Source organism: Sesamum indicum, linkage group LG9, assembly GCF_000512975.1.
Source record: "Sesamum indicum cultivar Zhongzhi No. 13 linkage group LG9, S_indicum_v1.0, whole genome shotgun sequence".
In the NCBI taxonomy this organism is placed as follows: Eukaryota; Viridiplantae; Streptophyta; class Magnoliopsida; order Lamiales; family Pedaliaceae; genus Sesamum; species Sesamum indicum.
In genome coordinates this window covers 5,454,704-5,468,744 of record NC_026153.1, presented here as the reverse complement: position 1 = coordinate 5,468,744, position 14,041 = coordinate 5,454,704, and the positions used below count along the sequence as shown (strand labels likewise).

The following is a 14,041-nucleotide window of genomic DNA, read 5'->3' as shown; positions in this document are numbered from 1 at the left end:
GACAGACTAATTTTGGTGTATGTAACCAACAGTATCATATCAGAGACTCGTGCAATTGTAGAACAAGATTAATAAGACTTGGAGTCAAGTATACTCACTTTAAATAAGCAAAAGATGTTAGCAATCTGAATGCAGAGGAAAGCATGAAGCTCTACAAATGGCCCAGAGATCCATGAAATACATGGCAGTTGGCATTGCAGAATTGAAAGTTCTGCATAAATGGAATATTAGGAAATATATGTTCAATCAATATGAAGACTCTTATATTGGAAAACACGTCGTCTGCTGCATGATATACCATATGCAAATTGCAAACAATACTCTTCCACTCTGTAAATAGATATTCAGAAAGATAGAAGAAGTAAGAAATAGTTTGACAACAGGAGATAGATGACACTAAAATATGGCTAAATTATACACTAGCTTCTCATTGTGAAGAAGAAAACACAATAGTTATTTCACCAAACTTTCAGTGTATAGTTCTCCATTAAGATCTCTCTCTTGAAACAAGAAATGGTTGCTGCAGAATCTCCCAAAACAAAGACAACCTTCATACAGTGGCAATATCCTTGGAACATCCCTACCATCCGCGTGAGCTCAAAAACTGAATGAGAGGTCCAAACGTCTTATCCACAGATTTATTCCATAAATGTGCCAATTCTAGGCGAGACTTTCTTCCAAAAATAGGCTCTCTTGGCTGCAACAAGGTTCAAACAGAAGTTTCTAGTTATATTAAAATGATAAATCACTCTTATGTGTAGATTGAGACAGATGCATAAGAACGTCAACTAAAGCATGCTTGATTTCTATTTGCCAAGATTCAACATAAATTGAAAGAAATAGAGTCCAATAACTATTCTACATGTTATGTCCATCAACTTGCTACTCATCTTGTACCGTTTGGTACTTGTTACTCTTACTCGTTCAGTTTCATAATACAAAAATGCTCACTAGCAACTAGCCATTCTCCCTCATTCTTCAAGATGTTACCCTAGCATGGTACTCTAACCATCACTATCAGGATTCACTGGTACAGTCTTCATTAACCTACTTTCCCATGGCTTTATGACTCAAAATGTATCATATATGTAAGCTAAAAGTAACAGAAGTATACAGTTGCATGCCTATAATGAGTCGCCTCATTGTATGATGAATATGCACATATGATGTTATTCAGTATTCTGTTCAAATAGGTGTTTGGAGTTCTCTCTTGTTTGTTTCACTCTGTCAAGTATATCATGCAGACGTCTGAAGAGGAAAATAAAACTAAATACAAATGCGACAGAATTTTCTTAATTCTAGAGACTAGTTGATAAACAAAATAAGTATTGCAGTGTGCATAAAGCGCTTATCTCATATCTAATCCCCACTTCCTTTTGCAATTTCTTTTCATTTTTTTTTTATTGGGTGACCAGAGAATGCTCATATCCAGTCAGTTGTGTACTTGAGCCACTCTGTTCTGCAATATATCCCAGCTGTAGTTGCAACACATAAATTTCCTCTTCATCAATTTAAGTCGTAAACACCCTTAGATGATGTTACATGAACATCTTAACATGATCAGCACCAGATCTCAACAATGCCATTTCACTTGTGATTAAACTATCCTCATTTAGTTTCTCATATTATGTATGTTTTCACCACAATTAATTTGTATATTCCTAAACGTCTAAACTTGTAAACCTACCAATCTGAGGTAATTTCCTCATAGAAGAGATTGGAAGAAACAAGAATCATAAGAAACTTTATCTCCTTTTCGACTAAAAACAATAGGAGGATTGAGGCATCGTATAGCATATGTAGAATGAAGAGTTGATTATGTGTTGGGACTGAAGCTAAAATACAGTACTATAACTCTCACATAATCAACAGAATGAGTAAGCCTCAACCTCTTGATGCCCCAAGGAGCAATGGTGCTGCAGGTTCTTACAAGAAAACTTCAGTTGTTCAAAATGTAATTGCCTGCAATTCAGCTTCTCTAGTCTCTATTTACTTTCTTATAGAGGATACTGTTCTGTAACCATCAATTACATGAAGACATATTGATAAAGCTGCTTTAGAATGTAGCTACAACTGTTTGCACAAATACTAACAAAAACATGGAGAGAAAAGGTTATTCAAGCAAGAGTTAATGTGGTACCTCTATTATACATCTATATCCATATTGATCTTTCTGTTTGTTTGTTTTTGTGTGTATATGAGCACATAGGGACATAGTATTTAAATGTATAATGCAATATTAGAACGATAACTGCGGATAAAACCCTCACAACATGAAATTTCGTCCACAAAAAAAAATTGGAAAGAGCTAATTACATTCTACCAGCTCCTCCAAAGGCCCAATTCATTTATCAAGAATATCCAACAAAACCATGTAAAAAAGAGGAAAACCCATTAAAAAAAAATAGCATCTTTTACGGTGATAATCAGCTTATGAGTAGCCAACATCGAAGAAATTAATCTAAAATATCATCAAATTAATCTAAAATATGATCGAATAAACCCGGAATCGGAATCCAGTGGGAAATAATCAAGAATCGAAAATTACCTGAGGTTCAGCCGGAGAAATGGAGTTATAGATGCTCTTACGCTGCTCAAAAATCACCACTCCAGTCAACACGGTGCCGAGTGCCGCGCCCAACAGACGCTCCTGCACATATACATATACACATACATATAATACGGAACGTACATAAATTAATATATAGAAAATAAAGCACAAATTAAGGGAATAATTTTGAAAATACATAGAAAAAGAAGGAACCTGAGTTAGAACGCTGATCATGATTACTCCGAATTCCCAAAGTATCGAGGGAGAGGAAAAAAAGATTGCGTGTTGTGCGTTGGATTTGATAAAAGAGAGGAAGCGCTTGGAATTGGATGAGAATAATTATTTTTCAGAAGGAAAATGGATATATGGAATGATGGGCTTTTGGGCCGAGGGGCGTATTTGACAGATGGGCTATGTATTTTAGATTCGTCAATTTTTAAATTACTTCTTCAAAATTTACACATTTAAAGTTGATGTTGGAAGTTTTAAATAATTTGGATGATTTAACACTTTAAAATTTAGAGATGCACTCCCTTAATATAAACTAATAGTAAAAAGAAATAAAAATTGGAAGCATATGGAAACAAAACTCCCTTGGATTGTAATGTAATGAGCAAGCAAAAACAAAAGCCCACTCCGCTCACACCATTCCCATTACTCCACCTCCTCCACTCTCATATCTCGTTTTCAACTGCCTTTTCACATTCCCCTACATCTCTCACAATCTTTCCCCACCCGATTCTTCTTCACATTCTCAAGAAAACCAAGAAACCATAATCTCCTCCAGATCTCCATTCTCTTTTTCCCATCAAGTCAACTCTATTTCCTTCACTTCCACACCTCTCACCAATGCCTTCTGTTTCCCAAATCCCCCTCTTCTTCGCATTCCTCCTCCTCGCATACCCCGCTCTCTCTGCTGATTCCCCCCTATCACCCCCTTCTCTTGCTCCCAAACCACCCGCCGCCGGAATCTCCCCCTCATCCGCACCTTCCCCTGCCCCCGCCCCTTCCTTCTCCTCCCCTCCAGCCCCCCCGCCGCCAGATCTCGCTTCAAACTCACCTTCTCCCGCTCCATCTCCACAGGATGACAACCCCGCCCACAAAAAATCTCCCTCTCCGGCGCCTGCGTCCGCGGGAGACATCAGCCACGAGAATGAGCCCAATGCGGGTGATTTAGAGACACTGGAGGAATCCTCCAGTGGAATGAGCGCGGGACAGAAGGCTGGCGTGGCTGTTGGAGTCATCGCCGGAGCGTGCATAGTAGGCGCCGGCGCGTTTGTGTACAAGAAGCGGCAGCAGAACATCCAGCGCGCGCAGTTCGGGTACGACGCCAGGAGGGAGATTCTGTAGGCGTTTCTTCACCCATATAATCTCGCACTCACTACACATACTACACACAGATCTTCCATTATTGCTCATAATTTTCGCTTAGATCTATTCTTAGAAAATCGGTTGGTTGGAGTGATTTGTTTGATTCTTTACTGCTTATCAATGAGAATCTGTTGGCTTCACATTTGTTGTATATTATTTAATATCACACTTCAATTCTTACATTTTGTTCTTGATAATAATTGCTTGCACCATTCATATTCATCTATACTTCAATAAAGTTATGTGATACTATTAATGTAATTCTTGAAAGCTTAAATGTAAGATACGAATCTTTTATAAAATATTTTCCAAAAAAATAAATGCAGTTCTTGTTTTGATATTAGTCAACAGGGGTTTGGATCGCAGACTAATTTGACAAGAATTGAAATTACTTGTATGAGTTTATGAATTTGAGCTTGGGTTCATTTGTAAATTTTATGAAACAAAAGTTTGTTCAAAATAATTGAATCTTGTGATTTCAGTCGTGTTTGGATGTGATAAACGTGTAATAATGATATATTATGCTTAAAACATTGAGAAAATGATCTAATATATTTAAATCCTTTTTTTTTAATTGTAACCTAAAAGTGCTAGAACGAATGTCTTTGTCAAAAATTCATTGAATCTATATATAAAAGAATGAGAAAAAAAACACAAAATGACAAAAGTTAAATGCAAATCATGAAATAAGGGGTTCACGAGACAAGAATAGGCCACGGACAAAGTAGCACGTTGTGGTCCAGAGACTATATGTATAATTCCAAAAGCGTTATTGTTGGGAGTGCGATGAATGATTGGAGTTAGCAGCTGTCCTCATTATTATTCTCGTACTATCTCTTGCACACACCAAATATTATTTTATGAATCATATATATGCTTTAAGAAAATAAAATTGTGGTAGAATTGGAGGCAGATGCATCGTGTTCTTAGTTCACAGAAATTCACATCGCCGAACAAATTAACAATCAAAATACGGACAACAATTATGTCAAACACACACGAGATTAAAGATCAAAACGTTCATTTGTCTAAAACATGGACGAGTATATGGAGGACGTTCTTACAGCCTATTTGATCCTGCACGAATTCGCAAATGCAAGTGTCGTCCTTACCAATACAGTTCACATTGCAAAGGCTTCTCCAGCCTCTGGTGCACCACAACCGTCCATCCTTCCACTGCTTCATCTTGGTTTCCCATTTCCTTCCTTGTTCATCCACCACCAACAACTTCTCTGGGATCTTCAGATCATAGTCTGTGATTACATCTTTCGGGATGTACTGCCATCATCATATATAATAATTAATCATCAACCAAACTTTTCAGATAGATCAGTATTTTCAACAGTGCAAAATAGGACGACATTGTCGAAGAAACTTCAGACAAGTAAGTAGGGCGTACCAACTCATTCTTCCGTCTCGACAATCTTGATCTCGACACAAAAAATGGATTTCTGGGCCGCAGAGCCAGCCCTGATTCGAAGATGTCAGCACCGTAAGAATCTGGAATGTTCTTCTTTTCGTATCTTCTTTTACTAGGCATACTTTCAGTACCAACTGAATAAACCACATCCCATCAGCAAAGGAGACAACATAAACCATAATTAATGTTTTTAAGAACATTGAAAAGGGAAAGGAAATCAAGAATACATGTACGGTCTTCGCTCGTGTTCTTCTCCAGTGCACAACAAGATTTTGACTTGGAGTTTGCTTTTAACTTTCTTGGAAATACTTGTAACTCGCTCATCTTCCTCCTCCTCTTCCACATAATCATCATCGTCATCATCATGTTCTCCGCTCTCCTCCTCTTCCACATAATCATCATCGTCATCATCATGTTCTCCACTCTCCTCCTCTTGCACATATTCATCGTCGTGTTCATCATGTTCTTGGTTGTCGTCCACCTCCTCCTCTTTAACTCTAAACTTGAGAGCTCCTACACCTTTCTTTTCACAAGCATCGTTTCCAAAGAGTAGGAAATCGAACAAGTTGTTACCCTTATAGTTGAAGACCACAAAGTCCCCCATCTCCAATGAATTCTCTTCACAAAATTGTGGCCAATCCTCCTTCCTAAAATACCACTTATCTCCACTACTTGTAGCCACCCCCATCTCCCATAAGTTTCCATACCGATCTCTCAGGACGAATCCCTGCGCTAAAGCTCTTTGTATTTTCGGAACAAACGCTGGAGGAATTTGCTAATCAAAACAATTAGAAAAAGGGTCAAAACATTTATTAGTTACTTCCATTTCTTGCTTAATCATGATTTCATCAGTAGTGTAGTGGAGCAATTACATACATAAAGTACGTATTATAAACTCATATATCTCATTATAAAATATTTTCAGAATTTATTCAAATATTTAAATTCTTAAAATTTTTGGATAGAATAAGATGAGAAATGGTAATTTTTTAATAAATATAGTTAAAAATGATTAAAGTTTTAAAAATAATTTTTAGGATCTTATAAAGCAAGTTAATTATCTAAAAAATCTACCAAAAATGTTGAAGCTCTCAAACATCCTCTTAGTTACACAAACGCAACCCGAAGAAAAGAAAAAATGGTAATGGAAGACGACGACATTTGTCTCATGCAATCTGGTTTTCAGAGACACAGAAACTTGTTGAAGAACAACCACCAAACAGATCATAATTAAAATATTCAGAAAAGAAAAAACAGGAGAGATGGATTGGATCTAATTACCATTTCTTGACAAGTTAAAATGATCTTGAAGAAGGAGTAGCACCCAGTCCCACTATCCATCTCTCTCTACCTACTACTTATTTCTGAGGAGGGGGATTGTGGTCATGTTTAATGGCTATCACTATGAGCGTGCACAAAAAAGGTGGTATACTATATGTAGAACCTGCCGTCTACCTCTTTATTTTTCCATTTTTGCCTTCCCCTCCCTTCCTTCATTTTCATTTCATTTCTTTTTATGTTTCCGATCACCAAAAATGAAATTTTAGGAAAAAAAGAAAAAAAAAGGTTGTATTTGTTCTTGCGTATTCGCATATAATAGTAAGACTTCTTGTCTTTTTTTAAATGTGTAACTCTATTCAGAGCAAACTATTATATATATACAGCATTTTGCAAAACAACATATATATACACTATTTGAAAATATATATACACTTATATTCTATTTATGTCAACAGCGTATTCTTCAATATTTATCAGCCCATAATTAATGTAATATTTCTTTCAAAAGCAAATGCAAAATCAATTTAATGGTTCTATTATATATATATATATATATAATTTTTGCACTGCGACCAAATATATATTACAAAAGTGTTTCAAATAAAAGTACCAAAGGCCGAACATGCAAATGAATACATACATATATCATCTATAAACAATGTAAATTGTTGCTGAAATAGTTGTAGATTAAGATAATATATTTGCAAGTCATTTTCAATATCAAAATATTATTTCAGTGCAATTTCCGAGTTTGTAATCTTTATAAATTCAACTGGGAATTCTTTTAGAAACTACTCCAGTATAACTACAATGCTAATTATACATGAAAAATGAAACTAAACACATTGGGCACACTGCAGATTTGCATGATGCAGTTTCCTTGTATTTAACTGTGTTGTTTTCACTCCAGAAATCTTCTCAAGAAATACAACAATAGTGCATTTTCCTAACTTTTCTTTCCCTTTTCCTTTTTCCACTTGTTCTTACTCTTCTGCAGGTGGATCCACCCATCGGCCGTGGTCTTTGATCAGCTGGATCAATGCCTCCGTTGCATGTTCCATGTCGATGGCTCTTTTCACCACCGTCTGAAACCAAGAAAAGGTGTCAATCCCATACCGTTAGGACGCAACACAGGAACCATGAACTAGCAAATATTGTTCAGGGGTTAACACAGTTCAACATTTACAATTCTGCGTTATGTAATTTCTCGTTGTATTTCTTATAATCATCATTTGTTTCGTGTATAAAAAGGCTTTTGTCACCACTACACAAGTTCAATTGACCAATCAATATCCACAGGCCCTCCCTCGTGAGACAACGAAGAACTAAGAACAAGTGGCATTGGGCTATATACAGAGCAATTCATGAAAAATTCTCGGAATCTATACGGAACCAAGTGATATAAGTTACTTGAGCGCAGTATATGTTCAACGGCAATGTTATTTTGCTGCTTGTCTTGTTCAACATAGTTACCTATTTAACATCCATTCAGGCAGTCTAAGGCCATCCTTGCGTATATTTTCTGTGTCCAGTTTTTGGCCCCAAACTCTAAAATCTTCAAATTGATTGCAGAGCAATTTACAAGGAAAGAAGAAAAATATAAAGGTACCTTGCCAACATAAAGGTCGATCTTTCCAGGAGCACCACCAACGTAACCAAAATCTGCATCAGCCATTTCTCCAGGGCCATTCACGATGCAACCCATGATGGCAATCTGCACAGAAAAACAAGACATGAACAGGTTATGCATTTAACTTTCTTCCAGCATAAAGCACTTTTAGCCAATCACTGAGCTTGGAGACAGTTAATTACCGAAACACCAGGCAGATGAGACGTCTTTTCTCTTATTTGTGCGCTGATCTCTTGGAGATCAAATAAAGTTCTTCCACACGATGGGCATGATACATATTCCTGAGATCATTCCACAAGGACCGAAATACATGAGTAGTCTAAGATTAGATTAATGTGAAATGCTTCTTCCTGAAACATCTATACTTACGGTCTTTGTATTCCTCATTCTGCAGCCTTGTAGCAAATTGAAAGACGTATTTCTGAGGAACTCAAAGTCCTGATCAGGGGCTTCCAGTAGGATACCGTCTCCAAGTCCATCTACCAGAAGGGCTCCTGCATTGGTCCCGGCACCAATGACTAAATCGTCCCTGTCGATGCACAAAAAAGAAGAATGTCATTAAGAGTACTTAATCTCAACTGAGCAAACAGATGTTAGTTTTGATGTACCTGTGAGTGTCTTTAGGGAATTGTATATGATGAATTACTGGAAAGTTCAAGGAGTTCTCTGCAAGATACTCAAAAAGCCTGCAACAACCAAGACCCTTAACTGAAGATAGCAGGATAAAAAGTGACAACAATGTCTAATGCATATGGAAATCCAGCGCAGCCATGCAGACAATAATTCAAAAGCTTTCTACTAAAGAAATTTTAGATTTTGAAATGGAGATTCATGCACCTCCTTGCAGCATGAACTCTGCTAGTTTTCTCTTCTGTATATGGTAGGTCATGAAGAATCATTGTCGCATCAGTACTCTTCAAAATTTCTAGCTCATCTTCAGGTTCATCACCATGTACAGAGACTACCAAACGTGTACCTGAATGGGGATCACCGGGTCAGCATCCACAAAGACCATTTCGGTAATTTGGTGGATTAATAATATTTCTAGTATTAGGACAATCTGCCCACCTTCAGGGAGAAGCTTGTGAGCACCAGTAGACAATTCTTTGAGAGTTACCATAACCAGGGCATTGGGTAATGGCTTTGTCAACTGCTCAGACAAAGGAGTTATAACTCCCATACTAATGTCTATCAAACGTTTGAGAGCTAGCCGCTGGTGATAGACATGAAACATGATCAAGTTATTCTTACGACAAGGGAATACAAGAGAAATTTGTAGCAAAACATAGAAATATAAAGGGCAAATGAAAGTAGGCTTACGGCATCTTTATCATCTTCTGGTGGAAGCTCTCTCAACAAGATCGAGTCAACAGTTGCCAGATCCTGCATCGGTATCGAACTTTCTTCAACAAAAAGGTTTCCAACAGAGAAATCAAGAGAAACTTTTCATATATTGAAAGACCCTTAGGTATACCTTAAATGGCATTCCAACGATAAGTTTTGCTGCTAGAGACTTGTATAGAAGTTCGGGTGCCTATGGAACCAAATATTGAATTGTCAGAGCTTAAATCATACAAAAAAATTGTTTAAGGAAATCAAGAAATAGAGAAAGAAAGAAAAATGATAGTCTAAAGAAAGGAACAGAAGACAATCTACTATGCTTCTTATTCAACATATGATATAATCATAGAAGTATCTAAAAGCATAGCAGTAGACCTTCAACTGATCCAGAGAAACTGACATCAAAACTGAGCCATCACGATGAAGTACACCTCGATAGTCAACTTCATCACCCTGTATCAGGAACAAGTCACAATAATTAGTTCTGAGGCTCTGAAAATATATTAGATGGATAAAACAGTCAGCATTAAGAAATCATTGTCTGACCTCCTTTTGAAATGGCAATTGACCACTTCTACGCTGGAAATCAAAATAGCGTCTGTTCTTTTCTTCAAATGGTGCCTGGTCATTGTCAATAATAAGAAACCCTTAATTTTTGCCAAGTGAAGAGTGCAAGTTAAGCAAAATAGTAGCTATTTATGTTGCAGACCATACCACTCCTTTCTGAAGCTCAGCCGCTCTCATACCAAGGTTTGCCAATCTTCGACAGGGATCAATCTCCTCTTCTGGAGGTTCAGTTAGTGAAACACGAATGGTATCCCCCAGACCATCCTGCAAGAGTAACATATATCTTGAGCCCCACAGGTGCAAAATAAAGCTTTACAAGTATCTTAGAAGGGCTGAGAAATTCTTGATTGAGATATATACTACATGTAATGTCCTCAAATGACTAATTTTTAGTGAGATATTAGAACTAAGATTATTAGTGGAGGATAACTGTATCAAAATCCCATTAAATACATTTAATAGGGACTGAAGGACATACCATAAGAAGTGTCCCAATACCTATCGCAGATTTCATGCGTCCATCTTCACCCTCACCAGCTTCAGTTACTCCCAAGTGTAATGGGTAATCCCATCCTAGAACATTCATTTCAGCTACAAGAAGGCGGTATGCCTGGACCATGACCACGGGATTGCTTGCTTTCATTGAAAATACAAAATTATGGAAGTCCAGCTTCCGACAAATCCTTGCATACTCAAATGCAGATTCAACCTGTTACATTGTCAACTTTGAAGCCGTAAATAGGAAGGAATAACTGTACCAACGCGTACAGAGCTCTGCGTCAAGTATTGAAGTAGCTACTTACCATTCCCCTGGGTGAATCCCCATAATAGCTCATAATGCGATCTGAAAGGCTACCATGGTTTGTCCCAATGCGCATTGCTCTCCCATACTTTTTGCATTTTTCAACCAGTGGAGTGAAAACCTGAAAGTACAAACATAAACATAAGAAACGCCTAAAAGACTTACCGCCCCATTTTTACTGAACAAATCAAATTGCACCAAAACCATGTTATCATAGAAAAAAGTGCACGCCTAGTCTTTGCCTTCAGGGGTTTGCCAGGGGTTTATGACTAAAGCAATCTTAAGAGAACAATCACATATACTATCAGTCCTTAATTTAAGTAATGAAATGACATTTGGCATACAGAATTCAAGATGCTAATTCAAGTATACTTTATCACTCCATTGTCATGCAGACGAGAAAAATATAACAAAAGATGCAAAGTCCATACCTTTAGCTTTAAGTGTACAAATATTATATATGCAAAAGTTTCACCATGTTAAATTTTTGGCTCATTTCAGAGACCAAGTCATATGGTATATAATGTCACGAAAAACTGGCGTGAAATATAAACAAAAACAGATTACAGGAAGAAGTTATAATAAATTTGAATTATCATTTATGTAGGGCTTTTAGTCTCCTGAGGAGGATCTTCTCTTGTACCCACAACATGCAAGTACTATAGTCATGACATCACTACAGGAAAAATTAGAATAAAAATCAATGAATTGGAATTCTTATTCAATTTGATGAGAATATATCTACACCGGTTTCAAGCTCATAGCTGGTCTTGTCAAGTTGAAATAGCAAAGCAACTATGTCTGGCGCTGACCTTCTCAATATGCTCAAGTTCTTTTTGATAATCTTCTTCTGTGTACTCCAGTGTCTCAAACTGAGCTCTCCTGTCAGCTGAAATCATTCGTTTGAGTAAATTAAACCTCTGAACCATCTTTTTCCTGCAAAGAGAAAGGAAAGAAACCAGGGAAGAGTATGGTCGTGAATTAGATACCAAAATTTCCTGGGTTAACACGAATTTTGTCAAAGCATTCAGCTACTCGCAGTGCAACTGCTGGGGCGAAATGAATGTCGGCAACCAGCGGGATATTATAGCTGCATAATTAATGAATTAATGAGTGAATATGCTTAAAGTTAATATAGATCACAAATTTTCAAGTGGATCAACTAAAACACATACTTCTTCTGAACAAGAGAATTTTTAATTTCGAAGCATGCATCTGCTTCTTTCTTTCCTTGTACAGTTATTCTGACAATATCTGCTCCTTGGTCTGCTATTCTCATCACCTGCAAATACAACAATTACTTTATGATACATATATAAAAGTAATACTCAAACAAACATCCTAATTCTACAAGGACATTAGTGATATATTTATTTTTGATAAAGCTGGAAGCCTAACAAGATGATACTCATTTAACATATCTAAACAATAGTTGGGAAGCTCCTCTCTGGTGAAACAAAGTTATGTATTTATTGCTAAAGTTCTGGCAGTACTCACTCCCAGTTACAGTCCTTTCTTTCGCTCCAAAAATGACAAATTCCTGGGATTAAGAAAAAGTGCAAATTCTCGGAATCTTAGCAGTTCAACAAATTTTGTCAACTGCCAAGGATGATAGATTGAAGAGTTAGCTTTGATTGTTTAAAGATGTCCATGGTAAACATGCAGTGCATGGTTCTTCTAGAGATTAACCCCGATAAAATATTTTAGAAAGAGGATCCTCAATTCTTCATTTGCCAACCCATCACTCCGACACCGAACTCCAATCCGACCATTTCCATCAAGATGATGGTCGGACTACTCCATGATCATCTGTGGCACACCTAATATGGAGAATATTCGGAAGATACAACCACCATGAAATTATCTTCCAACAGATTCCTCCAGCAATTACCAAGTCAACTTTGTATGGAATGAACTAGTAACATCAAAACTTAAAAGTAGAACATCTCAATCTCCACATAAGAAGTTTAAGACAATATTAGAACCTGTTCAACCGTAGCAGCTACATCCTTCGTATCTGTTGTGGTCATTGTTTGAATTCTGATGGGATGCTCACTACCAAGAGCAACATTGCCGACCATCACTGTGCTGGTTTTTCTCCTGATAGTTTTGTGTATGGATTCACAGTATTTCTGTCTAGGAACTGCATTCAAAATTTTGAAGAATCAAACATTTAACATGAGTAAGGAAAATAATGGGAAGGTTCTAATAAAGTATCCATCTTCATCTTTGTGAGACAAGATTCAGGAAGAACAGCAACAGCTTCAAGAAATTTGATATATTAAATTTCCATCACCTAACCACTTTTAGCTCAAGCATGCAAAATTTCTACAAGAATGCGCAAAACTGGAACATCCATTTTATCCTTCTAGCTCCTTCACCGAAAATAAGTAAAAACCAACCACATAAGCCTCGTTTCTCTTTATTTATTCTGCCATGAAACAACTCTCTGAGACGGATCAATTTGAACAAAGAACATCAAACAACTACCCAAGACCAATCCTCACTAAAAACGAACATGTAGGTTATGGCTATACAAATCACAAGAACCTCTCAATAGCAGCAGAACAGCATAGCAAATAAGACAAAATATACCTAATAGCGGGCTTCCATCGGATGCAGGCTCAAGTTCAACAGTGTCTGAACCAGGGTTGGTAGAATTCCTGATCACAGCAATCTTTGTTCTTCGAAATTTAACCCTTTGCAAGTCAGAAACTCTAACAAAATCAGAACTTTTGGCAAAGCTGATGCCCTGATGATCCCTGCTTTTGAGACCTGTAAATGAAGCCGGAACAGCTCCAGTTGCCATTTTCAACACCACCAAGGTTCAACTTCACCCTGCTAAATTCAGGGGGAAAACAATAAGAAATAGTTATCCACACAGGAATAATTTTAGCATAAACACGGAGTTAATGCAACATAAAACCACCCAGTTCGGATGCAAGAAACCAGATAAACGAAATGGTCAAACTAAACAATGCAAAAATTGATGCCCTCTTGAAAAACTATCAATCGGGTTACATTCAAATTGATCGCATCGCCCCATGGCAAAAGAACCCAAAACAAAACCAGAGGGGG

General features: G+C 37.1%; 3 protein-coding genes across 6 annotated transcripts in view; all 3 read right to left on the bottom strand.

The window, feature by feature from the left end:
- On the bottom strand, positions 284 to 2,932 carry LOC105170713. Its single transcript, XM_011091600.2, has 3 exons — positions 2,765 to 2,932; positions 2,549 to 2,650; positions 284 to 697 (listed from the first exon to the last, which is right to left on the bottom strand). The coding sequence occupies exons 1-3, from the start codon at positions 2,783 to 2,785 to the stop codon at positions 581 to 583; spliced, it is 240 nt and encodes a 79-aa protein (XP_011089902.1). The 5' UTR covers positions 2,786 to 2,932; the 3' UTR covers positions 284 to 580.
- LOC105170712 (putative B3 domain-containing protein At5g66980) lies at positions 4,655 to 6,776 on the bottom strand. Its single transcript, XM_011091599.2, has 4 exons — positions 6,624 to 6,776; positions 5,570 to 6,117; positions 5,322 to 5,476; positions 4,655 to 5,200 (listed from the first exon to the last, which is right to left on the bottom strand). The coding sequence occupies exons 1-3, from the start codon at positions 6,681 to 6,683 to the stop codon at positions 5,467 to 5,469; spliced, it is 618 nt and encodes a 205-aa protein (XP_011089901.1). The 5' UTR covers positions 6,684 to 6,776; the 3' UTR covers positions 4,655 to 5,200; positions 5,322 to 5,466.
- The window catches only part of LOC105170711 (4-hydroxy-3-methylbut-2-en-1-yl diphosphate synthase (ferredoxin), chloroplastic), a 7,352-nt gene continuing 634 nt past the window's right edge, over positions 7,324 to 14,041 (bottom strand). For 2 of the 4 annotated variants that reach the window (XM_011091597.2, XM_011091598.2), the window contains exons 2-20: positions 13,559 to 13,804; positions 12,949 to 13,106; positions 12,139 to 12,245; positions 11,953 to 12,053; positions 11,776 to 11,852; positions 10,965 to 11,084; positions 10,640 to 10,870; positions 10,309 to 10,425; positions 10,141 to 10,215; positions 9,970 to 10,047; positions 9,728 to 9,787; positions 9,574 to 9,636; positions 9,322 to 9,466; positions 9,091 to 9,229; positions 8,862 to 8,939; positions 8,623 to 8,782; positions 8,436 to 8,534; positions 8,233 to 8,337; positions 7,324 to 7,708 (exon numbers count right to left, since the gene is read on the bottom strand). In XM_011091597.2, coding sequence (XP_011089899.1) covers positions 7,607 to 7,708; positions 8,233 to 8,337; positions 8,436 to 8,534; positions 8,623 to 8,782; positions 8,862 to 8,939; positions 9,091 to 9,229; positions 9,322 to 9,466; positions 9,574 to 9,636; positions 9,728 to 9,787; positions 9,970 to 10,047; positions 10,141 to 10,215; positions 10,309 to 10,425; positions 10,640 to 10,870; positions 10,965 to 11,084; positions 11,776 to 11,852; positions 11,953 to 12,053; positions 12,139 to 12,245; positions 12,949 to 13,106; positions 13,559 to 13,772 — 2,229 coding nt within the window. In that variant the 5' untranslated portion in view covers positions 13,773 to 13,804 and the 3' untranslated portion in view covers positions 7,324 to 7,606. The remainder of the gene's footprint in view (positions 7,709 to 8,232; positions 8,338 to 8,435; positions 8,535 to 8,622; positions 8,783 to 8,861; positions 8,940 to 9,090; positions 9,230 to 9,321; positions 9,467 to 9,573; positions 9,637 to 9,727; positions 9,788 to 9,969; positions 10,048 to 10,140; positions 10,216 to 10,308; positions 10,426 to 10,639; positions 10,871 to 10,964; positions 11,085 to 11,775; positions 11,853 to 11,952; positions 12,054 to 12,138; positions 12,246 to 12,948; positions 13,107 to 13,558; positions 13,805 to 14,041) is intronic. The other 2 variants (XM_020696672.1, XM_011091595.2) reach the window with 1 other exon arrangement.